This window comes from Stegodyphus dumicola, chromosome 4 (assembly GCF_044657685.1).
Source record: "Stegodyphus dumicola isolate Sdum_Otavi_A_Nest chromosome 4, ASM4465768v1".
In the NCBI taxonomy this organism is placed as follows: Eukaryota; Metazoa; Arthropoda; class Arachnida; order Araneae; family Eresidae; genus Stegodyphus; species Stegodyphus dumicola.
In genome coordinates, this window is record NC_140771.1 from 167,229,306 (window position 1) to 167,257,242 (window position 27,937).

The 27,937-nt window shown below is 32.2% G+C and overlaps 1 protein-coding gene across 4 annotated transcripts in view; it reads left to right on the forward strand.

Annotated features, from left to right (window-relative positions):
* LOC118198792 (high affinity cAMP-specific and IBMX-insensitive 3',5'-cyclic phosphodiesterase 8B-like) overlaps nucleotides 1-27,937 on the forward strand; it is a 419,321-nt gene that overhangs the window by 184,491 nt on the left and 206,893 nt on the right. Inside the window, exon 1 of one of the 4 annotated variants that reach the window (XM_035370562.2) lies at nucleotides 25,946-26,585. The exons of the other annotated variants lie outside the window; for them this stretch is intronic. Within the exon in view, the coding sequence (XP_035226453.1) occupies nucleotides 26,505-26,585 (81 nt within the window). The 5' untranslated portion in view covers nucleotides 25,946-26,504. Of the gene's footprint in view, nucleotides 1-25,945; nucleotides 26,586-27,937 lie in introns of those variants that run through there. 4 annotated transcript variants of the gene reach the window in all.

Here is a 27,937-nt window from a genome sequence, read left to right on the forward strand (position 1 = left end):
TGATCCTAGGCTCCAGTTAATGGACGACAGCCCTCGTTCACATAGGGCTCAGCTGGTCGACAATTACCTGGAAAGTGAAGCTATTCGCCGCATGGATAGGCCAGCCGTATCTCCTGATCTTAACTCTGTAGAGCATGTCTGGGACGCTCTCGAAAGGATATTTCCATTTGCCATCCTCCTCCGAGAAACTTCTCGGAGTTGAAAACTGCTTTGTGGCAGGAGTGGGATTGACTACCAGTGGGACTCCTCAACTGCCTCTTGTCCTGTATGCCATCACTCTGCGCAACCTATCTGGCTATACGTATCCCATATTAGACTCATTTTCATTTCGATATCGCAACGTGGATTTTGGACATCCCTGCAGTAGGAGCTTTACTGATAACTATGCGTACGTAATATAACCTTTTAATGGTACATCGGTTTCTGTGTTCTAAATGCATATTCATACCAAATTTCATTAAAATGTGTCCGTTAGATTTTCAGAAATTCAATATAATGCGTAAACTCTTTTAATTTTGCACACCAGCATATTTACTCGCAGGTGAAAAAAAGGTTGAATCTCTATGAGAAAGTGCTCGCATCAGTATCAACTTACTGTCACACTTTTCTGAACAAAAAGTATTCTCATATCCGCGTTGCATTTGGTCATCATTCAAGGATCAGATTGTATACTTGGAAGTCTTTATCTGCAAGTCTTAGATAGTCAACAATATCTGTGTATAATACTGGTGGTTTGAATCGGGTTTTCTTGTTTACTGCTTAAAATCTTTAGCCATTTCGTAAAAAGTATTACTGCCTTTAAGCAAAGGCTTTGGGCAAGATCTTTAATTTTTCTTTAAGATGTAATCAGACATTTTGAATAATAATTACACATAAATTTATTTCTTAATATTTTTAATTTTTATTTGGATGTTAAAACATTCTTTAACAGGTACACGTAGAAACTTGGCCAGCACCTCTGTTTTACCATAGGCGGTTGAAGTATTGCTGCACTTTGTTGACTGTTAAGCTTCTGCCCCAAGTTTCGAGATAGGACATCCCAGCGGGCAGGCCAAGGGAAAAGAGACTATTCGTGGTCGGCACTTCACTGTCATATCATTTAGCCTTTGGGCCAGTTCGCCGTCGAGAGTTATTTTTCTTTACATGCCTCTATTAATATCTCGCCATATTATATTACGTTTATTTAGTTTAATAATTTTGTTTATCTATAGCGAACGTCTAACTGTCTTGAATTTTAAAAGAGAAAAGCTTCTGTAGCTAAACACATCTTCAAGAATTATTTAAATATTACCTAGTGTTAATGATTTTTTTAGGTACTGCTCTCTTTTAAGTACTTTTTAATACTAGTAAGTACTACTAACAACTATAAGGTTTCGTAAATTCCCTTTCGTTTTCCCTCAAGATTCGAATGTTAGCTCGGGGCAAAAAAATTCAATGTGTTTCGCATAATTCACTTGCTTTCTGGAATTCTACACTACTACTACAATCCGAAAGATGCAAAATGCAATTCAATGAAATGGAAATATAATTAATAAAAGTTTTTTAACTAAAGAAGATTAAAAAGAATACACAAAAAACGATTTGAAAAGTAATACGCTGGTTAAAGGGAACGAAAGCAAAATCCCATTTCGAAACTAACAGTCCCTTTTGGACTAAAAATCTGAAACCTTTCTTAACATTTACGTCGCATATAATTCAACAACAAAATCACAAATAATTAAAACCTGCAGAGTAGAATATGTTTAGAATTATCGATGCAATATTAACTGTTGGCATGCAATTTTATATTTTTTTTTAATTGTGTCCTCAGTTCATCATAGCAATATTCTGTTTTCTTAGTAAAATGGCTAACAAAAACCTTTTTTTGTTTTTTTATTTATTATTAACTTTCCTGTGTTAACTTTATTTATTAAATATCGTATTCTTCGAAATTACGTCAGATAAAATTCAGTTCAACGGCAAAATCACAAAGTATTTAAAAACAGCATACCTTTAGAATTCACGATAGTCTTCAAGGCTGCCATACATATTTTTATATTCGCTATATTATTTCTTGAAAAACTAGCCCCTTAAAATAGTTATCAGAAAAACGCAAAAGTATATAAGGATTTTTAATGATTCCAGCTAGTGTAATTTAATGAAAATAGTATTGAATATTTCTAACTAGACATCTCATGATTTTAGTACATGTTTATTTCAATCAATCACATTAAAAGGTATCAAAAAGCATTCTTAAGAACTGTGCTTTTAAATCGCTTTGTTCACTGCTTAGTAACCATCCAGATTAAATTTGAAAGGATCTTAGGCTTTACCGAATGGCAAAACGCTGACGCGTGGAAAATAAAAGTATTTTATTTCCAGCTGTGGCAACATATTGTTTTCATAGAGCCGACTTTTTAAATTAAAACTGAAAGATAAATATTTTACATTTTTCCGAATGGCAACAGTCTCGTGCGCTGGAAACAAAAATGTTTTATTTCGAACATTGTTCCTATTGCTCGCTTTCGCCTGCGAGAACTTGTGGGAAACTCATGGAGCTTGTTAGTCAAAAATTCCTCTAAGTTTTACAAAAATAAGAAATAATTATAAAAAAAAAAAAAAAAAAAAAAAAAAAAAAAAAAAAAAAAAACTAAATTAGAACGTTAAAAAGAATTATAAAGTCGCGAATTTTTAGGTAGCATAAACTAATGAGCTCTCAAAAGTCTGTATGAGGAATTATCCTCCGGTCTTACAACAACAGACAAATTCTGAAGAAGGGTGTAAAGAACGACATCCCAGTGGGCAGGCCGATATTCAGTCACATATAGTTGTTCAGACGAAACTACTTGGGCTTACATAAGCCAACTCTTCTGGCTTAACACAAACAAGTAACGTTGAACTTAAAATAAAATGTGATTAAACTATTCTACTGGCTCACATGATAATTTAAACGTGTAGGAAGGCTCTGACTCACAGAAACCGGTGGAAACTGGTATAATGGGTTGCAGCACTGAACGCCACTCAATCAAATCGCTAGTAAGTAGCAACGTGGCCGAAATCTGTATTTATCAGAATTATATTGTTCTCCCCATGTATAACGTGAATATGAGCCATTTCTCTTAAACTCCCTTCGCGAAGGCATCCCTCCTTAGATAGAATGTCTTGTGGACTTTGCCAGATTTAAATAACTACTACAGTATGCCTAAGTGATCATTTTTACGAATGTAACAGTACTTTATGCTCATGACAGCCTCATACATTGCTAGGCATGAAAATTACCTCATCAGGAATGAAAACAATCAGCAGAAGCTTATTTATTGTACATATACAGTATAGTGGCAGGAAGGTATGAGTAAATTTGCAGGTAGTTTGCGGATATGAAAATTACCTCATCAGGAAGGAAAACAATCAGCAGATGCTTATTTATTGTACACTGCTCAAAAAAAAAAAAAAATGGGACAGTGCTATATCTCCCGTTCTACTGCGCCGATTGACAAAATTCAACCTGCGTTTTTCATGTCTCGAAAGCGCGACTTAGGATATATATTAGATTTATATATAGCACTATTCTAACATAGGTATTTTGACACAAAATTGGACTTTTTCTGAAATAAAATACCAATTTTTTTCCATATTTCGATTCTACGACTCAAATTATGCCAGAATACCAAGTTTTGTAAAAATCGTACGATTAGTTTTTAAAATATTAGCTCTCAAAATTTTAGCTCCTCAATGTTAATTGAATTTGGCAAATATTTATTAATATCTCTTTTTTTATTAAACTTTTTTGATTTTTTCTCTCACATTTCGAAATTTAGGTTCATTCCAAATAAAATTTACCCATTTTTTATTTTTAAAATTTCTATTTTAAAATAATTTTTATAAATTTTTCGAAAAAAATTTTGAATTATAACCTATAAAATTTTTACCATCATCTTAAAGTAGGTGTATTTTTAAGCATATCTGCAAAAAATTAGGCTTTTTTATTCAAAATTTTCTAAGATATACACTAATTTACATATTTTCGAGTTTTGAAATTTGGCATCTTTTTTTGAGCGATTATAACGCCAAATGTGGTCTATGGATTTTTGTTACACTGAATTGCCACAGCTATTTTTAACCTTAAATTTCAAGTAAAATTTTACGGAGAATTAATTATATGACATTGTTTTCCCTCAATGATGCGTAATAAATATTTATTAATACTATATTTAAAGCTATTTTTTTAAATTATAGATGATATTATTCAAATTTTTAACTATTTTTTTTTAATTTCTCTATATCTTTAAAAAAAAAATAAGAGTAAATTTTTGTATGAGTAAATTTTTACCTTCGGCGTTTTATCGTCTGCTGCTTTACTTCGTTTAAATCGAATTGTCTAAAATTGAGAATTTTTGTTTGATGTTTATTTGAATTTTATGACAGTAACTGCATAATTTATTTCTAAAAACAAACTGTTGCTTTTGAAGTGGCTGAAAGAGCGGCTGATACATATTTTTAAAGCACACTATATTTTTATAGAAACATAAGATTTAGAATAATCATTTTTATAAAAGTCAAATTATGATATAAACATACAACCCTCTAGAGACTGAATTAATGTAAGTTCGGTGGTTGTGTAGAAATGATCTGCAGCTACTTAATGGCTGGATAAGTCAGCAGATTCTGTGGACAAGTAAGAATAATTATATAAACGACACCCAACATTCTGGATTCAATTAACAACGAGGATACGATGTTTATTAAATAAATTCAAGAAGTTTTAAAACATAAAAAATGAACTCATTTTTTTATCTTAAAATGTATTTTTGTGCGTAGCGTATTTCCATTATATTCTTAAAATTCTAATTTAGAATGTAATTGTCAAGAACTGAATCCTAATCATTAGTAATATAATAAATAATTATTACGGTTATTAATAAATCTTTCTTATAAATTGCAAATATTGCACACGATATTATTTATTTACACTTCAATTCTAACCGTCAGCTCTAGTAGAAGTTACAAATCAATTACATTTAATTAAGGATTGGATTGGATTGGATTGGATTATTTAATTATCGCAAAGCACACGAGGGTTATCTGCCTAAAGGGAGGGATTCCTTCGTGGAGGACTTTCTAAGGGAAACTGGCTCGTATACACGTTACACATGGGGAAAACCACGAAAACGCCCCTGCAGCCAGCCCGTTCGCGGGATTCGAACCTCGGACCGGATTACCAGTGTTCAGCGTCTTTACCGCTCGGCCGCTGGTGGGCTATTTAATTAAGGAACGACCATCTAAGTTTAAAAACAGCGTACCGTAGCAGCAATTCAATTATTGGCGCCGCATCTTTCATGTTACTCCCGATTGGCAAGTTACATGATTTTTAATGAGTATTCGGGTTTTGCTAGTAACTTCACTTAGAAATCGCGCTTAAACTAGGTTAGTTGGTTATTTGAACATAGAAAGAACATGGGAGCTATTTGATCAAGATGCTTTCATAGAAAACCTTTGTAAAGAGAACCTAGAAAACTACGAAAACCAACTATGCAGCCTGGGTTAGACTTCGCAACAAACAATTAGTATTTAACAATCTTCAAATGCTAGAAAACTGGTGAGGCTCCAATTAAATCTCCAATTTAATATTTTATTTCTAAATATTTAAAATATTGTTGTATTGTTAGACACAAAAAGCAGAATTTAAGTTTTGTTAATTCCTTAGTAAACTACCAAGCCGTAGTGCAAATGAATATTCAATTGCTTTTGCAATAATTGTATTCACTTAATATTCTTGGAATATGAGCTAAAGAAGGAACGTTCTCGGAAGATTAAAGAAGTGTTTAAATCCAGTGATATTAGGTTTGTCTTACAAGCTCAGGATCAAAACGATTCTGCAATTGCCCGAGTAGTTGACTTGTAAATGACTGTGAATTAAGCAGATGACTTTTAATCTTACGTTTTCAGTCAGAAAACCTATTCCGAATGTTTTGTATTGCATGACAATGCATCTTTTCATTATTCAATAACCAGTCGGAGAACCGCTTGTGTTCCGAAAATAAGTATGTGTACTCAATCGTCCTGCATGTTCTTCAAATTTGTCTTGTGATTTTTTTCTTTCCCAAAAACTAAAGTTGCCTCTCAAAGGAAAGTTTTTTGACATCGAAGAGACAAAAGGAATATGACATCTACTTTTAGAGGCATGTCAAAAACAGATCTCTACAAGCCTTCTCTTCCATTACATGTTGTGCAGTCAGACAAAAAGTTGCATCAGCGTAAATTTTATAATCTATTTTTATTCCACTCTGATTACTTTATTAACATACAGTGAATATATACTAAATATTTTACTTTAGCTTAAGTAATTCGGAAGTTTTGACGGAATTGTTGTCGGAACTAGGACTTAGAAGATAAGTCAAATTAAATATTTCGATAATCCAATAAATTCAAGGTCGAAGTTTCAATATTTTATTTTCGGAGGGAGGGGAAATTTTTTCTGTTTTGGTTCATTATCCTAAGTATATTTGCTTTGATTCTTTATTTTTCCATAAAAGCTAAAAATTTACGCTTGGTATACATATAACGCATAGCTTCAAATTAAAATTTAATAATATACAGAGTGGTTATAATTAAAGCTCCACACTGAAACGGTCATAAAAAGAAAACTACTGGATCAAATGTTATCAAACTTGGTAATCGTGTAAAGGAGGTCATGGGAATTTATTTTCCGCTAAAAAAAGGAAGTTGGAAACCTCACCACCAGGGGGAAAATGGCGCTGTATGCAATATTGTTAAACGAAATATGGGTCGGAATCTAACTTAACCTTTTGTTACACGGGTTTAACATGTTGCATACCTTTAAGAACTTTGAAGTAGGCAAATTACCATTTAAAAGCGTTGAATTCGATAAAAGTCGAGTGCGCCATCCGTGTAAGTAAGAAATTCGTCCATGAAAACCACGAATTAGCGATTAGAAAATGTGAGATCGCAAATCACTCGCACAAGTGCGTACAATCTGGAAATCGTTTTCTTACTGATCGCTAATTTGTAATTTTTGAAGCCTGAATTCGGCCCTAAAACATGAAGATACTGATTCAAAACGCTTTTAATCGATTTGGGCCAAAGAAATCCCTCATGTTATCTGTCTAGATCCATTGCATTCTCCTACTGCATTCGATTGCATAGCAGTCATTCCACACCGTTTAGTGTTGAATGACAGCTAGTTTTATAACTGAACCATTTTTCTCTGAAGAGCAGGTGACAGCTGGACCACTGTGATTGCAGCTCACTTAGAGTCAATGTTAAAATGTTTCGTGATACATGAACTGCATGGAACTACAGTAACATGGCATTTTAGATACTACAATTTTTATGCAGGGCTGGGCCCCACCTCACGTGTGTCGCACAGTTACTTAGGAAACATTTCACGAATGAACGTCTTATAGGCCGACAATTCCCTCTTCCCACCAGACCTTAATCTCTGTGACTTTTGGCTATGGGGTTATCTCAAAAGCACTGTTTATGGTGATATTCTAAACAATTTGGCAGAAATGAAAAATGTCCGTAACATTCCTCCTGATATGCTAAGAACTGCTGTTAAGAATGCAGTAACAGGATTTAACTTGCTCTCGGAAAATGCTGGACGCTACATTGAACATGCTTTGTAACACGTTTCGGAAACTATTAAACACATTTTAAACAGATGTTTTCGTGTCTTATTTCATTTACCAATATTGTATACAGCGCCATTTTTCCACTGGTGGTGAGTTTTTGAACTCTTTTTTTTTTCCCGAGGAAAATAAATTCCCATAACCTCCTTTACACGATTCCCAAGTTTGATAACATTTGGTCCAGTAGTTTTCCTTTTATGACCATTTCAAATTGAAACTTATTAATTATAACCACCATGTAAATTAAACTTTAAAAGTCTGACAGTTTGGTTCAAGTTCCAGCTTTAAAAATATATATATTTAAATATAATATTTTATATTAATCCTCTTAGAAGGAATGTTTTAAGAAGCTAATTTTTCTCTCGCGTTATAGATATAAAAAAACATGATCTTTAATATGATTTAGATTGTTTCTGCCGATATAAGAATCGGGTCACTCGGTGGTACAGAATAAACCCTGCTAGACTGTTTTATTTCTTTGTCATTTAGCAAAAATCTTTTAATTAAAATATTTATGCTTTGGACTTTGCTCTATACTTTGTTTATAGTTAAAATGTCTAGAAAATGAAAAGCTGTCTTCAGCTGAAACGCAGTTGATGCAATTGATATTTTAAAAAAATTGACAACAATGCAAAATTTATGGAAGTCTAGGAATCGAAAAATCTTAATTTTTTTGCGTGAGCACTGAAAATAACTGTAGAAGGAAAGAAGAAAATTAGGGAGAAAAGTAAGCAAAAATTTGCAGGGAAATTTGGCTGTCAGACATACCAAGATGTTTCAAAAAGTTGGACGCTTTTGAATATACCATCAGGATACTTCAAAGAATTTAGGTGTTCAAAGAGAAAACACTTGGACGTGTACACCACCACCACCAAATACCATCAATTGAGCTTGTGTTAACAGAAAAGACAAAAAGATATAAAGTGAAGAGCGACTGGTTGTAGACTATATGGTTGTATAAATTTAAATTACGTTTTAGAACATCATATCGTATCATAAATGGAGAATCTCATGATTTTCTCAGTCGAATTATTTGAAGATTCAGGAGTTTATCCAGTGATGTATGTGGATGTCACCTAAAGACGTTTTTTTTTCCTCCTGATGAAACAGCGGCTGAGCGGTAAATCACTGAACACTGGTAGTTCGGTCCGAGGTTCGAATCTCCCGCAAACGGGCTGTCTGCATGGGCCTTTTCGTGGTTTTCCCCATATGTAACGTGTATGCGAGCCAGTTTCCCTTAGAAAGTCCTCCACGAAGGCATCCCTTCCCTTAGGTATAATTAAATAAACCAAAACCTCTTGATGAAACCAGACTTTCCTTTCATCTCATACCTTCAAAATGTTTAGCCTCTAAAGACTGATAAAGGCTCTGACCAAATACTTCGTGATGAACTTTCTAAGAGAAATATACGCGGCACATGTATACACGGTACACATGAGAAAATCCACGAAAACGCCCATGTAACCAGCCCGTTTAATGGGATTCGAACCCCGGAGTGAACTACCAGTGTTCAACGATTCTCTACCGCTCGGCCGTTTGTGGGCCTTTATGAAATGGAAGGCGATAACTTTATTTAAAATAATTGTCAGAAATACCAAGATTATTTCGAAAAGTTGGATGCTTTTTAATATACTTGCAGAATGCCTAAAGAAAAAGAGCAATAATAAAGTAGAATGCCTGAAGAAAAAGGAAAGAAAAAATAAATTTTTGCGTAAAATTTAATATTTCTACATTTTTTTAATTTAAAACTTTTTAATCTTATGATATTTGATTCTTGCGATTTCAAAAATAAAATATTTGACTAAAATATGAATAACATTTTAAGAAACCAAATGTAGGATAAAATTGTGTAAAGCAATGGGCACAATGATTAAACTGTTTAAAGCAGTGTATGCACGTCAACCTATGTTAAAATGTCCGTTATACATCCCTCTTATTTATATATTTCTTTTCTGAACGGAACATTGAAAGGCGTGTTAACTGTGCTTTACTGTAATTTCTCTTTTAATATATGCAGTTTTCAAATGCATCATAGTCTGGGTTACAAAATATTCTTCGGAAAGAAACGCAATTCAAATAAATAAAATCAAATTCTGGAAAATTTATATTAATAAATATATTTAAAATGCTCAGTTCGAAGGAATAAATAGAAAATTTTAAAACAATTATCTGAAGAGACAATGCAACACAAACAATTAAAATAAAAGTATAAAAATTTAAAAATTTCCTAAAATAACTATGACAAATAAATATATATAAAGAAAACTATTTGAAAAAAAAATAAATAAACGCTGCACCGTTATTGACGCAGTTTGAATAGGTAAATAGAAATTTTTAAAACAGTTATTCGAAGAAAAAAATGCAACTTAAACAATTAAAATGAAATTCGAAAAAGAAAAAATTACTTAAAATAATAACAGTTATAATAAAAAATATATAAAGAATATTATTTGGAAAAAAGAATGATGGTAACTTTTTTTCCTCTCACGGGAAAGTAAACTAGGTTGCCATATATTAAGACATTCGCCAAGTGAACTATTCTTGGCGCAAACTGAACAAAAAGTGCCAACATAAATTTGTGAATTTCTCCGTAAATTTCGCTCCAAATTTTACAAAATTTCATATTTAGGCGTAATTTGAGTCGTAGAATCGAAATATGTAAAAAAATTGGTATATTATTTAAGAAAAAGTCCGATTTTGTGTCAAAATACTATGTTAAAATAGTGCTATATATAAATCTAATATATATCCTAAGTCGCGCTTTCGAGACATGAAGAACGCAATTTGAATTTTGTCAATCGGCCCAGTAGAACAGGAAATATAGCACTGTCCCCCTTTTTTTTTTTTTTTTTTTTTTTTTTTTTTTTTTTTTTTTTGAGCAGTGTACATATATAGTATAATGGCAGGAAGATATGAGTAAATTTGCAGGTAGTTTGGGGATATGAAAATTACCTCATAAGGAAGGAAAACAATCAGCAAATGCTTATTTATTGTACATATACAATATAATGGCAGGAAGACATGAGTAAATTTGCAGGTAGTTTGGGGATACACGACGTGCGCAGAGTTACCACATCTGGCTGCAACAACACTTTTAATCTGGCAAGGCATCGACTAGGATTGAGCTTGGATGACAGATATGGATACTTTATTCCATGCTGCTTTAAATTTTTGCAGCTTTCATCAATATAGTGGCTAGCCAGTGGTCGCGTACTAGTCCTCTCGACAACCCATGACCAGATGCTCTGAATTTGTGAGAGATCTGGAGCAACAGTCTGCTGGTCAGGACAACAGTCAAATGCTCTCTATATCAAGCAAACTGAGATCAGCACGGGCGATATGCAACCTTGTGTTATCTAGTTAAAATATGGTGTCAAGCAAACCTCGATGATAGGCCCAGCTATGAGCCTATAATCAAGGTCGCACCCCATACTAGCACGTTAGGTTCTGGATCGGTATGATGATGACAAACGGAAGCTGTCAATCTTCATTCTTCCTTCTCTTCTTCTGTTTCACCTCCACATTGGAATACGTTCATCATGACACTGTAAGCAGATTCGGGATTCGTATGAAAAGACGACGTGGTGCCATTCCTTTGTCCAGTGTTGTCATTTGTCGCACTACTGTAGACACGTCTATCTGCTGCAGCCTCAAAGGAAGCCGCAACAATGGTCGCCGTGATACGAGTCCGTTGCCATAATATACCTACGGGCCCTTGTTCGTCCTACAAACTTCCCAAATTCTAACTCAGAGTACGTGAACGATCGTACGTGAACCATCTACGTTGCCATAATATACCTACGGGCCCTTGTTCGTTCTACAAACGGCCCAAATTCTAACTCAGAGTACGTGAACGATCGTGCACAGCCGAGAGGACAACATGTCTGTCCTCTCGAACATTATAGTGGCCTGAGCCGCTGAAATCTGCATTACTTTCCAGTATGGCCTTCCTTGGACACATTGATTCTATGTTCTTCTGCCAATCATGGGATCTTAAACAATACGAGCAGCAACATCGCGGCATGATAAACTGCAGTCCCGAAAGGCTACGAACCTACTGCGCTCGAATTCCGATACGTGTTGGTAGAAGTCCAGTCCAGTCCATACCGATTTTTGCCGGACTATCGCTGAAGACTCGCGATGTTTGCGGCTCCTGACACATATGCCCGAAGGGCGCCTGTCATGGAAGAGTCCGAACCTATAAAGGAGAGGTCTAAGATGGTAAGAGAAGGGGGTGACCACTTGTCACAAGGTAGAAAAACCAAAACGAAGCTAAAGCTGCAGACCAGGAGAGGCAAGTGTTGGTGTGAAGCACATCATGACTGCTTGTGAGGTAAGCAGATAGAACATAATAAAATACGAATACAAAATACATAGTATTAAATACATAATACAGAGAAATATGATAAAAAGCATATGTATACTATATACAAGCTGCGTCAAACTACGTAGGGAAGTTGGAATCGCAAATGGCCTGATATTTCGATTTACTGTGAGTATGATGTAGTCGAAAACTTTGAAATTATCCATGTGCGGCTGTTTAAAGCCTTATTAAAGAAATTTTCATTAACTTAGTAGAGAAAAGTCTTGACTGTTTCAATTTTAATTGCTGGTAGAAGGTTCTTCTTACGAAGACCTTTACACGAACAATCAACGTTCAGAGGCGATTTCCAAATGAGAAATCCGCTGCGCAGTCTTCCTATTTATACACAATATATATGGCGTTATTCATATAGCTGCTTTGTGTTTATGGGTTGGAATGCTAATCATCTGCATATAACAACATGTAGTACCTTTCATGCAAATTTGATGTTTACTTCACGTCGCTTTCAGGGTGTATCACTTTTAATCGCCAATAGTGTAAATTAATTATATTATTAAAGGGTATTTCGGACATTATATATATTAGATAAAAAATACTTTGGAGTTTCTGGTATTTTTTGATAATACTAGACATTTGCGCGGTGAACCTCCTGGTCTACTTATTATGCAAAAGAAAATATATGTAATGATTTTAATCAGTCCATCTACAGCCATCTCACGGGTCCAGCTATGTTTCTGAATAAGAGAGAGATGATATTTGAAAGCAAAATTAAATATCTTACGTTTGGCCGAATGGTTGTACTCCGGCACGTGGAAGATCAAAATATTTTACTTCGGTTGCAACAACACATTTCTTTTAAGTCTCAGAGTTTGTTGATTAAATTTGAATTTGAATTATAATGTTCATATAAAGAGATAGTGCAGTTGGACAATACCCACATTGCCAATGGTTAAACAATGGGTGTCTGCTGCACTACAACCTGAACCTGAACCTGATTAAATTTGAAGCAAATATCTTGCGCTGTGCCGACTGGTAGCATATTGTTTGTAAATCACTGACAGTTTTTTTTTCTTCTTTTTTTTTAATTAAAAATCTTTTAAGTTAGAATTAATAAAATAAATAAAAAAACAAGTTCGAATTTGGAGTTTCGAGGTGCACATGTTCAGCGAAAGAACACGTGTTTTCAAAATTTGATGGCTCTGAGTGCTGCCATTTTTCCATAATGATATGAACATTCACATAAGCATGCTTACTGATGCTTCGTTATTTAATAATAGAGATATACGATGAATACCGTTTAATGGATGGATGGATGCGATAATTGTCCACTGAATGTATTATAACGTATTCATCAATGGATACGATGGACATTTTATAATATATTCAGTTAATAATCATGAAAGTTGCAACTCGTCTTCAATTAATAGCAGTAGCATCTTTTATTAAATACAGAATGCCGTATATTACAGTATGCCATATTACAATAATGCCATATATTATGTAGTACTTCGTGAAGAATCATTTGATTTAGTCCCATTAACAAAAAAAAATAGCATATTAATGCACGATTGAGACATACGGAATTGTACTCATCTGAAATGAGGTCAATTATTTTGAATAATCCTACATTTTAAGTGCAGACTTATTGTATTTCAATTAATTTGCTTGCTTGTAATCTGAATTAATTGGGTTAGCTGCATCGAGGCTGGCAGCGAAAGAAGATTCTTTTGTCGCTGTGAAACACGGCGGCTTTGAGGGCTGAAGAAGCACGATACATGGATGGAATAAATATATATTAATTAATCTCGCTTTAGAACTAATTGTATAGTGCTGTTCAGTTATAGATTATCATACAAATTTTAGAAAAGCACTAGAAAATTTCTGGGATATTAATAACGCTAACGAATTTGTTTTTTCTCTGATTAAATTCTTTTATGTTGAATGTTCTTTTATTAAATAAATCTCCGTATGTGAGTAAGCACATTTGTGTGAATCTGAATAACACTATTGTATATCTGAATAATCTTATTCGAATATCAGATTTTGTATTTTTCTACTTGATACAAATACAGAGAGTGCATTTTAGAAGGATTTCAGGCAGTTTAATTGACGTTTAAAAAATATATAAGAAAATAAAAAAATACAAAATGGTTCCCTACCGAACGACAAAATTTGGGCAAGATACAAAGCGTGTTTACACACTTTTAGAACGATTTCCGGGACGTTTAATTAATGTGTAAAATATAAAGAGTATTTTTTTAATGTTCGATCTTATAGCCTTTTTATAGCCTACAAATCTACATCGTGATTTCCATGATAAAAAATTTTGCATAAAATTTACAGCGATAATGATTTCCATTCCTCTTCCATGATTTTTCAGAGTCCATCCATAGTAGTGGGTTTGCGCTTAGTGAGAGCTCTTTTCAGAAGACCAAAAGCATAAGAGTTTAAAAGTGAAACATTAGGGGACTTTGCAGGAATACGTTGAAAAGAAATATATGCAATACTTGTATCAGTCTTTCATTTTTCAAGGAATGCAGTGGTATTTTTTTAAGTATGACATGTTGTATTAATTCAGAAGTCAAACAACAAAAATCAGCGTTTTGTTGTTTCACTTCTAAATTAATACTTGTTCAGCGTGATATTGTATCTTAATGACATGCTACTTTGTATTGATGAAATTTCACTCTTTGAAAATTGCTGGTATAAAGAAATAGAATTTCTTGTGTAAAAGAAATCATCAAAAGGATCAGACATAAAACTTTATCTTCTTCAGTTGAACGTTATTTTCACACTTTTTAAATTCCTACTGTTAGCTCGCACTTTCCCTATATCTTGTTCAAATTTTCGATCGTTAATAAAATACTTTTTATTTATCCACTCAAGTTCAAATACATTTTTTTAAATTTGTAGTGGATGGCACTTGATATTAATACAGTTTTTTCACATATTATTTTTTTTCCATTTAAAATTTTTTGAAAGTTTCAAATTTTTTTTATATTACTTGTTGTTTTTAATTTCCCATCGTAAGAGAATCAATCCTGCGACAATCATAAAATCCTTATTGAAACTTACTTTGCATTAGGACCAGGTTTATACATATTTTTCTCTTTGTTTTCGATAATAAATAGAACTTTTTTTTCTTTGCAGTCATTTGAGTAACCCATGCTTCATCAAGGATCACAATGTATTTTCGATTATCTCCTGCTAATCATACAGAATTCTACAAATTATTCTGCGATAAGTCACATTCCTCTGCAAACTAAACTTAACTCAATGGAGTAACAGCCCTAGTGGGCCGATACGTGCCGTGCCCGAAATCTGCTTTCTTAACCGTGAGCCCCGGAGTGCGTAAGCATGTGCCCTGAACAAGTGGTCAGCTTGGGGTCGCATGAACCCCAGTGTTTAGTCCCCAAGCGAACTTGGTACTCATTTTATCGACCCAAAGGATGGAAATCAAGTGATGAAAGGCTTAGTCGACCTTGCCCAGCCCGGGGATCGAACCCCGTAAAATGGATGCTAATGCGCGATGCGCTAGCCACTGCGTCACCGGGCTTCGGCATTACTCTGCAAAAGCTGGTGAAAATTATGTTTTTTAATGTTGAAAATCTTGGTTTATTATTTTCTGCAATTGATTTTTGAGTTGCTGGAATTTCTTTTGTTATAAACATTTTAACTTTACAACAATTTATAAACTTAAAAAACATTACAAACAGTACGTACCATTTTTGGGTGTTCGTTTGGAGTCTTCTTTCCATGTAGAAGTAATGACTGACGGTTTTTTCTTTGCAGTTACTAACCTTGCTTGTTTAGCAATAGAAATTTCAATACTATGCATTTCACAACATTTTTGAATTATGAAATGGGAATATTTCGCTTCGGAAAAGTTAAAACATATCTTTTATTCCACAATTTGTTTGCATAAGACATTTTGGAAGAAGGCCATATTTTAACACAGAAGACGTTCATTTCAAATAATAAAGCGTTGCCATAAATTTTTATTCCAGGACATTTGCTTCTTTTTTAAAAAAGACTTTATCGAAATCGTTTTAAAATTGTAGAACACTGTGTGTAAATACGCAGTGCATTTATAAAATTCTAGAAATAAGTTTGTAAAAAAAAAAAAATCGAAAATTGAAAGAAACAAAATTCTTAGTTCTTCTACTACTTCGTCTTTGATATACAATGCTTGTAATAAGTACTACACTTGGCATGCTCATATACCTGTCTGATTTCTGTGCAGAACTCATCTCTTGAATGGGCCCACCAGCGGCCGAGCGGTAACGTCGCTGAACACTGGTAGTTCGGTCCGAGGTTCGAATCCCGCGAACGGGCTGGCTGCATGGGCGTTTTCGTGGTTTTCCCCATGTGTAACGTGTATACGAGCCAGTTTCCCTTAGAAAGTCCTCCACGAAGGCATTCTTCCCCTTAAGCAGATAGCCCTCGAGGCTTTGCCATAATCACACACATCTTTTGAATGCAATTCAAGTTTTTGCTTATGGTTTTCTGAATATCTTCAGTGTTATTAAAATAACAATCTTTGAGGTGAAACTCCCCCCCCCCTTTTTTTTTTTTTTTTTTTTTGAAAGAAAAAGAGGCAAATATGTTAGTAAGGAGAGTAGTTCTGTGACATTTTCTTTTGTCAGAATCTGCTGGAGAAGAATGGAATTGCGTAACAGCGTACTATGGTGCAGTAGAAATAAATGATTCCACTGAGCTTCTTTAACGTCGAATGCTGCTTGGTTGATAAGTATTAGCACATTGTATACTGATTTATAAATCAATACCATCCAAAAAGACATTTCCGAAACTGCTCACAGGTTTCTCACCAATATCGGACGTCATCAAAGCACTATAATTCCAATTCAGAATCTCGAATCTCGACTCCAGGAAGAACAAGCGTACCCACCTAATATTCTTCTTTTGTAACAATTAAAATCATCTTAAACTGGTACTTTGTTACCATCATTCAAAGAAAAATTCGAATGTTCTTGGTGGATATCCTACAGCTGATTATTACTTATTATTCAATCTGCGACGGAGAGAGCAAGCTACTTCCCGGAATTTCAAAATACAGTATGTTCTTACAGGCAGTAAGCGTGCTTCTTAATAATTTAAATCTTTATTTATTTCGTTTAATAATGTATCTAATCGACATCATTTAAAATAAATTTACTGATTTAAAATATATCTAAGTCTTAATTATTACAAATACATTTGGAGGTTTTTTTTTATTTATTTTATGAATAAAAGACGGGATGCATCTTTTTTTAAATTTATGATGATTTATATTTGAAACCTTTTGAAATATTTCTTTAATTCTTTGAATTTTTAACAGTAAACACCGTTTTGGTTGTTACACTGTAATCTGATGTTTTCAAAACCGCAATTTTTTTCTTTTTAGTATTTTTTTCTATTTTAGTAATGGAAAAAATTGTCAGATGTCTTATGTAATTTTTTGAATTTTATCCCAGCTGCAATATTCTTATAAACTTTGTAACTAGTTTTTTTTCAACAAAGAGTTTTAACACTTTATGCTCCTGGAATCTTACAACATTACAAAATTTCAATTTCTCAGTCTCATAATCTTTTTTTGGTTGTGCATTAGCACTGAAGGCGTAATGAGTACGTTTCCTCAAGCACAAAATTAAAGAATCATAAGTCAAAAGATTAACTACGAAATTTTTATTTAATAAAATAGGATAATTCTGCTTAACTTAAGCATAACAAAAAGTAATAATGTTCAAGGACATTAAAATTGAAACATTCAAAAGAATAACTTACATAGAATCCTCATCAGTACTAAATATCATCAGGCTTACCTATATTATGCAATAAGAAAAATAAACAGGAACATACTTTGCCATCGTACCTGAAAGAGAAGAAAGTACTACTGGATTAGACCTTTGGCCAGGTACAAGTAGCTAGGGTGAAAATCAAATATACTGCATTGCACACGAGCTTTACTTTCTCTCGCCAATATATACCTTGGCGCACGTTCGTTTCGTATGCCTTTCGAGTTTCATTATGCAAAATACCTAAATTTATGCTAACACAACAATAGTGTAAAAATATGGGGTAATTTAAACAGAATCATTTTGTTATAAATCATTTTGTTATAATCATTTTATTTGTATACTTATAATAAAAAATATAATTGGCACATATCTAAACTATTTAAAAGAAACAGATGCAGTTCTTAAGAATGTTATTATTATTTACTTTTTAATCTGATTGACTTAAATAAAAATGCATTAATTCATATATATCTAATTAACAACATTCAGTACTTTTACAGAATTATATTACATATTTTTTCACATTTCAAATGCACAGAAGAGATGTAATGCTATTCCACCTGGGTCATGTCTATGGATAACCTATACTGATAAACCATATTACACTTTAAATGAGCACTTTTGGGCGATCTTTAAAATCTGAACCCTTCCAGATTTTTTTAGTCATGTTCCCCCTCCCCCTTTCTTCTTCTTTTTCTTGTTTTTTTAAACAAAAATTTGTTGAAAAATATTTTTTTATTCACTTGAATTAAGTTCTGTTTCTTCTTCAACTAAAGGCATAGTTTTAATACAGTTAATTAAAGATATATTTTTATGTAAGGTAATAAAATAATAAAATTTGTAAGATTGTTAAATTATTAAATTTTTATATTTTTAATTTGTAATAAATTTATAATTTTAATGGGGTAAATTAAAAGAATATCTCTTTCTCTATGGAAGCTTGTATTTTTAGCAGTCAATCTGTATATTTTACTTACATCTACGAAAAACTTAAATAGACATAAATGAGTATTAAGTGTGGTATTTAAGAGCGTTTTTTTTTATTACTTATGATACACTGGAAATAACTATATCATAAATTACCATTAATTGTGAATTGCATATATCATAAATTAGCAATATACTTTGATTTACATCACTTCATAGGCAACTAAAAAAGTGAAACCGTGAACTTGAATTATTCACAAGAGTGTTTATTGCTTTTAATTACTCAGGTTGCTATTCAAAATTATCTAAATTTTTTGGAGGGGGGGGGAAGAAAGAACGAAAATCGGCAGATTAAAAAAAAAAAAAAAGAAAGAAAGAGAAAGAACGAAAATCGGCAGATGAAGATCTTGCGAGTCGAGCAACGGTTAACGCTTTAATATTCTTAGTTAAAAAATCTATTATTAGCATTATATAAAGTAAAATTCCATGAATTTTAGAAAGTCTCCCCTGAAGACGCTTTTGACATGAAAACTGGACCATAAGCTTAGAAAGGAAGTTGATTCTATTTGGGTCTGCTTGAGAACAAACGATCTGGATAATTGGAGTTCCGAATTTTTCCTGTTATTTTGGATGCAAAGGGAAAATATAATCCAGGAAAAGAAGCGCAATTTTTTTCTTCAGCGTTAAGTGCTGCCACCTAGTTTCCAGATTGGCGTAAAATTAGTTATTTCATTTTGGCCTAAAACGAAAGCTTGTTGGAAGTTGCGAACAAAGGGAAATATCTCAAATATAAAATTCAGTTTCCTATTGAACCTCCACAAAAGTCTTTCATTTTTAGTTGTACTCAATGCAAGTTTTTATTGCAAGCATAAAATTTAAAGTATTTTATTTTACACAAACTTCAGATCATATCCGAAACTCAACTTATGTATTAGAAATCTAGATCCATAGTTCTACTTTCTTAACAAAATAAAATTTATCTTGTTAATTTATTTGTATTTATTTTATTTTATTTGTTTTCTTTGATTTAAATCAGTGGCCTCTAAACTGGACACATAGTACCCCTGAAACTATAAAACTATAACTTGAGTTCGTATTATACGTGTGTGTGTGCGCATGTAAAATTCTTAGCATTGCCAGAAAAATAAATATTAAAATATCTGATGTGGGCACCACATGGCTTCCTTTTACGGCCTATTATTATTACGGCCTTTTACGGCTATATATTTTTGGCTGCACTTCATTTAAACTTATTTCCTCGAATTATTCTCACTTAATTAACCGATCCCTCAAAGCAAGTTGAAAATGACATCAAAAATGGCAAATTTTGAAATTAAATATCTCGATCAATATTTGTCGTACGTGAGTCAAAGTTCTTAAAATTTTATTTTATCATAACGAGTCTAAAACGTTTAAACAGATAAGTATAAAAACCGGAAGACCGAATTAAAATTTAGATTTCGTTGTTTGCTCAAAACAATTTTTAGCCCAAAGGGGTGTTAGCCCAGAAGAGCTATTGGTCTCGAAACAGCATTTTGCGTCAGTTCACTATAGATGTCCGTTTCAGTTTTCAAATTGTTGCCACCAAATATTATAGCCTTGTATTTGTATGTAAAGAAATTAAATAATGAAGAATCTGCATGAATGTATGTATGTTTCTCGCACTGAGAAAAATACACCGGTATCCGAGATCCATCAAATTTTGAAAAACATAGTCCTCCACCCGAATGTGGACACCTGCGAGCCCGAATTTAGAATTTGGAATTTGTTTTCTTATCTATTTCATACTTTGTAAAACTTTAATGAATTTTTTATTAACAAACTCAACGATTTCAAAGCAAGCAATGGCAACACTCTACAGGGAATTTTTTTTTTTTTTCCTCTAGCGCGCGAGACTGTCTATCGGAAATTCTAAAAATATCCTGTTTCTAAATATTTTTAGCCCAAAGGGACATTAGCCTAAACACTCTTGAAACGTTTTTGTGTGTGTAAATGAAAAACAAATGCGCCCTTTGGCCTAATATAAAATCTGAAAGCTTTGAGGCATTTTTTTTTTTAAATTTGACATTACAAAATATGAGTATGGTCCTAATTTAAAACACTTTTGCAATTGGAAGTATATAACTTCGACCAACGACTGAGAAAATAAAGGACTTTTAAGCCGGATAGGAGTATGAGTGTGTATATATCTAACTGTTTTTGATTTGTCGACATACATATATATGCGAAGAGAGGACATGAAAAAAATCCATTTTGAATCTGTTTACAATCCGTTTTGGAAAAAGGGCTGCGTACATACGTCATAGTCAAATTAGTCAAAATGGATTCAGGAATGGCCAAAATGGATATTTCTATTGAAGTATGATACCCGAAATTTTTCGCGATTATACTACTTCCTTTACTTCGTACAAGAAAATACGAGGGAAAATATATCAATATTGCTTTCTTTTTATCCGCAAAATACAGGTTAATTTCTAAAATTAGAAGTGGGTAGCTCTGAGGAAATCCGTCACGAAAGGAAATAAAAATAAAGGAATAAAAAAAAATAATGACTGAGTAAAACTAAGAAAAAGGTAAAAAAGACCCCCAAAAATTCATTGTAAATAGTTAAACTACAGATTAAAGTAGAGTTTGCCTAATTTACCATTTTGAATTACGATTTCAGTCAGAAAACAAGAAGTATTATGTCCGGGGTTCGCTGAGCTGTGACTGAATTTAACTCTGTAGAAAAGAAAATAATTATTTTATTAAAATTTTGTCAACAAAACTAGATTTACTTATTAAGCACATTATTTTTTAGGCAAAAGAAATGAATATGTGTTATTTGATAATTTATTTGAGACAGTTGCGGTCCCTCTAGTATTGAAAATTTCTTTCGAATTGTCTTTTTGATTTTGGGAGCTGCTTGAAGATATGCTTAGAATCTTAAGGTCAGCTCGATAATTTAAACGTGAAATCTGAAAAATCCAGATAGCAGTCTAGAACCTCGTAAAAAAGTTTATCAATAAAAAAAAGTTTTTAATTTACACAATATATAAAATTTGAAATATGAAAAGGCATATAATTATTTCACTTGTTTTTTTAACAGAAAACTGATGTTGAATAGGATAGAATTTCAATTTTAAAATCTCCGTTCATTTACGCAGCGTTTTTTAAACGTAAAGAGGTATAAAAAATATCAAAATACTAAAAGTCTAATATCATTTGTGCAAAATTAAAAAATATAAGATATACAAAGAAGCTCTCATTTCATATAAAGCCTCAAATTTTCAAAATAGTTGTTGGATTTTATTCTCGAAGCAGGCAAAACGTACGCAGAGAAAGTTTAATTTCGATCTTTCCTTAGGGTATTAGAAACTTGCATAATATCATTACATTCTGGAATTCATATGACTGAATTACTTTTTTGTGGATAAAAATATCTGCTATCACTTCTATTCCTTTTCTTTTTGTTTTTGTAGATAGTTTTGCTTCGCACGGAAAAAAATTTATTGTAATTTTTCCGTCTTTCCGCAATAAATCAACGTAACTTTTTTAAAAAGAAAGGACTAGTTAATCTGTTCTCGATTAATTCATTGTATATATGTTGGTATCCGGTTAACTAAAAAGAGCTCCTATTTATAGTAGGTATTATGGGTTAATGGGCTGGAAACAGTTCCCAATTCGCAATTTTTGTATTTATTTGCATAACATCTGCTTTTGTGGTTAAAAACTTAGTTTAAATATATATATATATGTAATACTGAGTTTTGAAGGGAGCAATTATAATATATTTATCTCTTCAAAGATATACGTATATTTTTGGAGGGGTGCTGCTTAGAAAAACATCAAGTGGTGTATCTCTTAAACGCTAATTTCGAAGTGTGTATATATATATATATATATATATATATTATGGTAGTTGTATTTCACACTGAATTCCTGAAAGTAGTTTAACATGATTTTAGTTTGTCAAAATCAACATTCTAAAATTCTTCTTCAAGCGCAATTATTTCTGAGCGTTAAATAAATATGTCAAACTGGTTATTTTTCTGGAATTATTTTCCTGTTCTTTATTCTGTTTCGCTTTCAAGTACATGTGCGTGTAAAAAATTGGATGATGTATCTTTTTTTTTCCTGTTAATTCTTCGACTGTTATTTCCTTATTATAGGGTCGGTATTACGTTGCTTATATTGTCGGTGAAGGCGACTCTATTAGAGAAGAGGAGGGAGATCCAAACAATTATATATCTAAATACATAAAATATGGTGTTAAAAATAGCTTTTAGTAATTTTTAATAATGCTGCAAAGTTCAAGTAAGGTATTGTAAACGAAATATCTAAAATCAAACATAATATAAGCGTTGCAATAACGCTGCGAATATTCACAAAATTGTGCATTGGGCCAATATATAATTTTTAATCAATCTGCAACTGCTTAAACAAATTATTTAAAAGGAGTAAAACACCAATAAATGCTGAATTCTTTAAATCTTTATCTGAAGCATTTGTTTTTCTTAATCTTTTCTTATCTTTGTTTTTTTATTTCTTAGCTTAGGTTTTTTTTTATCTCCTTATCTACCTGTTCTTATCCCTTCTTATCTTTAAATTAGCTTTTTTTTATTTTATTTTTATTATTCTTTTCTAATCTTCTTTTTCGTTTTTCTTAATCTTTATACTGAATACTTTAAATCTTTATTTTACATTCTTAGTAATAAATCTATATGGTATAATCAAAATACCCTTAATTTTTAATACATACAACCATAACTTACTAATTTCAGTCGGAGCCCGGCTTCGTTTTTCTTAGTTTAAGTAAAACTGTAATTTATGTAAACTATAATTAACGCCTTATTCGGAGCTTCGAGTAAGGTGAGACTTCAGAATTTTAATTTATTATTTAATTGATTGTCATTAATTTAATATATTTATCTTTTTTTATTATTTTAATCGTCTATTTTTAATTATTTCATTAATTTATATATAAATTAATTTTACTAACAGACTTCCATAAAGCTGCGGTGCTTCTAATTTTTCAAAATTAAAACTTAATACAATTGAAAATTTGTGTGAAATTTTTTTTATTATTTTAATTAGTAAAAGTATTTCCAATGCTTCCTAATTAACGCCTCGTCGTAGAATTGTTTTAGTTTTATAAATTAGATGTAGAGAAACAATAGAATTAATTTATATGAATTAATTCTATTATTTCAAAACAATTTAAAGATTGAAGGTTTTAAGAAAGCTATTTTTAGTTGTTTTTCCCCATTTTTTAAGAAGCTGTTATTCTGTGTTTGCTTTCAAATATATGTGCGTGTAAAAAATTAAATGATGTATCTTTTTGTTGGTTAAATTTGAAGGATAAATTACATATTTTTTGCTTTTCTAAATGATAGTAATCTGAGATCTGACTCTACGAAAGGCCACCTGGAATATAAATTAAAATTTGTATCTTTCACGCATGTGGCATCACTTATCTTGGATTAGAAACAGAGCTGGATTAACCATTAAAGAAAATAAGTACGTTCTTTTTATTCATCCAAAATCGTTTAAATATTTAATAAAAACAAATCTAAACGAATTTTGAAAATCTCGCTTCACCACATAACATTTTCATGGACCAGCATTGTGTGTATAAAATTTAAATTCGATAGCTTATAGGAATTACGTTAAAAATTGGTAATAAAATTCAAACCACAATAAAACACCATAAATCTAAAATAAAAAGAAAGGGATATGGTATCTTTTCCTCTCAATGAAAAAAATTCTGTGCTGATGAAGATCAATTGTTTGCGCAACAAAAAGAATAGCATGTGTCAAAGACAGAACGTATGATTTATTGAAATATGAGTGTTCGTTTGCACAAAGCTAAAAAGGCGAATCTGCATTTTTTCGCAGTTTTAATGTTAGAAATAGTTTCAGCGAAAGGTGCTCAACCATTACGTTACTTTAGTCTGTCAGCATTTAATTACCTACGTGACTTGGCGAGTTGTCGTTACTGTGCTGAAGTGAAGATTTTCAGTTTATGTTTAACATGCGCTCGCAGATAATGAGTTACTGCCGTGTTGCCATTTTTTTGGCAAAGTATAATGTATTTTATTTTTCCCCGTATAATCTGCCTATAATTGCTAAACAACTTGAGCTATTTAAAAAAGAAATACTCACTTCTTAATAATTTAAATTATTATTTATTTATATGATTATGTTTATGGAATAGGGCAAAGCTCACGAGGCAAATTCCTTTCATGAAACAGATATATCCATCTACCTAAAGTGAAAGATGCATTCATGAAGGACTAAGGAAATCTGACTCATATTTGCGTTACATATGAGGAAAACTAGAAAAAATAGTAATTAATAAAATATGTAATTAAACCACAATTAATGAAAGATATTTTCAAACGCTATGTATTATGCAACACTATGCAAAATGCCCCTTTTTTTTAACAAAGAGTAATTGTGTTTTTTATTCAGTTGTACACCGTGTCCACAAATGCATTTACCCTGCCTTCGTTTTCGTAGTCATTGCTGGTCGTAGACATATATTTCCAATTACGAAAGACAGACGCAAATATATATACTAGGAAACAGAAATGCGTTACTAGAAGAAATTATAAGAATTACCACGTTTATTAGAATTACTATTATGAATTAGAGTGAAGCATGTAAAGTAATTTTTTTTTCGGAAAATTATTTGGATGAATTTGCTAACGGATATTCTAGATACTAGAATAACTTGGATAAAAACGAATAGAATTAAAAATTAATTTTATTCTTCTTAAAGACAATCAAAAAAAATTCTTAATTTTCATATTCTCCGCAAAGTATATTTTAGTTACTTTTTAATTCAAGCTGAATGTTGTTCCACAAAAAACTAAGGAGAAAAATATTTGTAAATTAATGACATTATAATAGTGAATTATGCACAGTTTTAATCTGAACGCTGATGCCGATCAGCGACACATTTTAATTTCCGTCTGTCATACTTACTTAGCTCTGCTTATTATTGACTTGCTTAAGAGGAAATTTAATACCTTTCCGAAATCTTTTAATTATAGAAATGCAGCTGTAGAATGTGTGCGAACTTAACGCGCTTTTAAACATGCGTCTTTGAAGCACATTTATCTGCGTTTTTTTTTCTTTCTCTTGTGAATGTGGAAATATGGTGGCTAATAAATTCCGCATGCATTTCTCTAGCTGTTCATAGTCCAAATGAGCACGCGTAAATCACAGGTGGAAAGCGAAGAAACGTCATTTTTCCGCTGCATGTCGCTGCCTTCGTTTGCCAAAAGAAACGCCTACTCTGAAGCATTGGATAAGATGCGTAGGCATTGTTCTGTTAGTGATATTCATTAGGAAAGAAAAAGAAAAAAAATTATAAAAATCATCTACCGCTTTGGCTTTCGACCGATTCGTCCTTTGCCCCCGCCCGACACATTCTGTTTTTTATTATTATTGGTATTATTGCTGTGCGCTGTAAAACACGCCTGTTGCGTCACTTTCGCCGAGAGCGAGCGGTATGCACGCGTACGCGGTTAATGTGGTACCCGTGCTTGTGACAAAAGCTAATGTTAGTAAGGTTCTGGAAGAGTTTTTCTGTGGTAATGTGCCACCTGCTCACTCACTTTAAGGCTTTTGCTTGATCTTTTCGATAAATAGTTTGAAGAATGGTTCGCTTTCTTCTCAACTGCCCCTGAAACCGTTTTTCTGGTTTTATTTCTTGCTTTTTGAGATCATGGGGTTGACAAAAAACATCTGCTCGTAGTATTGCAGATGTCTGAGTCGCGTAATTTCGAGCTGCTAGTTTAAAAACCTAAACAAACTGTTGTTTTTTCCCCTCAATCATCCATGCAAGGAAATCGAGGTGATGATTCTGCTCCGGTCTGGATGAAAATATGGAATTTTTGCCGAGAATCGACGGATAGTTCAGTGAGTGTGGAAATTTTTTTTAATTAGCTAAAATTTTTATTCATGTCAATTTTAAAGTTAAATTTTAAAAGTGTTATTCATGAAATTTAAAAAAAAATATTTCTTTATTTGTGAGGTTAAACGGTTTTATTTATGTTATGTACAATTTTTTTCAAACAGTTTTATTCAAACCATTTTTAAATATATTTTTATGCCATTTTAGAAAATTGTAAGAATTGCAATCTGGAATCTAGTGCAATATTTCAAAGATTTTACCATCAAAAACAAAAATGAATTTTTAAAAAATTTTTTTAATTTTAAAAAGTAGTCAAAAATTGCAATCTAAGTTGTTGTGTTTAGATTCCAGTTAGCATATGAAACATTTTAAAATTAAAACGTTGGTTAAACTTACTACTTTTATGATAAATCTCAGAAAATTCCGGATACAGAACATAAATTCAGATATTTAAAAATCATCTTTTCAATGTAGCGATGCCTAACAGTAGGAAAACTTGCTGTGGTAATATTCCATAATCAGTTTTAAAATACGTAAAAATATTTACATTTGTTTAGTTAAAAAATAAAAAATCTTAATCTTTTGCTCACCGAGGCTTGCGACAAATTTTTCCCACAAATTTTTGGTAGCAGTACCTTCCTTACTACTCTGTAAAATTTGTGTACTGAGGGAGGCGTGGATCTGTCTTTCGAAGCGTTAAAGAATGCCTTTGTTCAGTTTAGAATCATTCCAGGTCCGTTTCTAGCGGGGTTGCAGCGCATAAGTACGTAGGCGGCGAAAATCAGGGGCTGCCGAACATTCGCGATACCACACCTAAATATTTTAAATTCATTAAATGCATGGTAAGTAGTTGTCATACGTAAGTACTTTTTATACAGATTGTCACTTAAAGCACTTAGTGAGTATGAAATAAAAATTTTATTGTTCATAGAGCAATTTTTTAATTATTTTTATTTTTTATTTATTTTTTTTTATTTTCGGACGGCAATCTTAAGAAAGTACTCGCGCAGCCAGTGGCCTAGGAACGGCCCTGAATCATTCTATTTCAGTTTACCTTTTGTGGTTTCATAAAGATGAAATTTTAAACGTAGTGATTCAAAAAATTACAACAGAACATAAACATCCTGATATATAATCGAATAACTCGTAGTCCACATGGCGGTTCTCCGCGTAATGCTGTTTAGCGAATCCAAAAGTTTAAAATTAGGTAAAGTTTTACATTCTGGTATTTTTCTTCCAATTTAAAAACATTAGATCATTAATTTATCTTTCAGATTTAACTAATTTAAAATGTCTGAAGCTCTTAAAAAGTTAACCGATTGAAAAGCAATAAATGAACTTCTTAATATTTAATTCG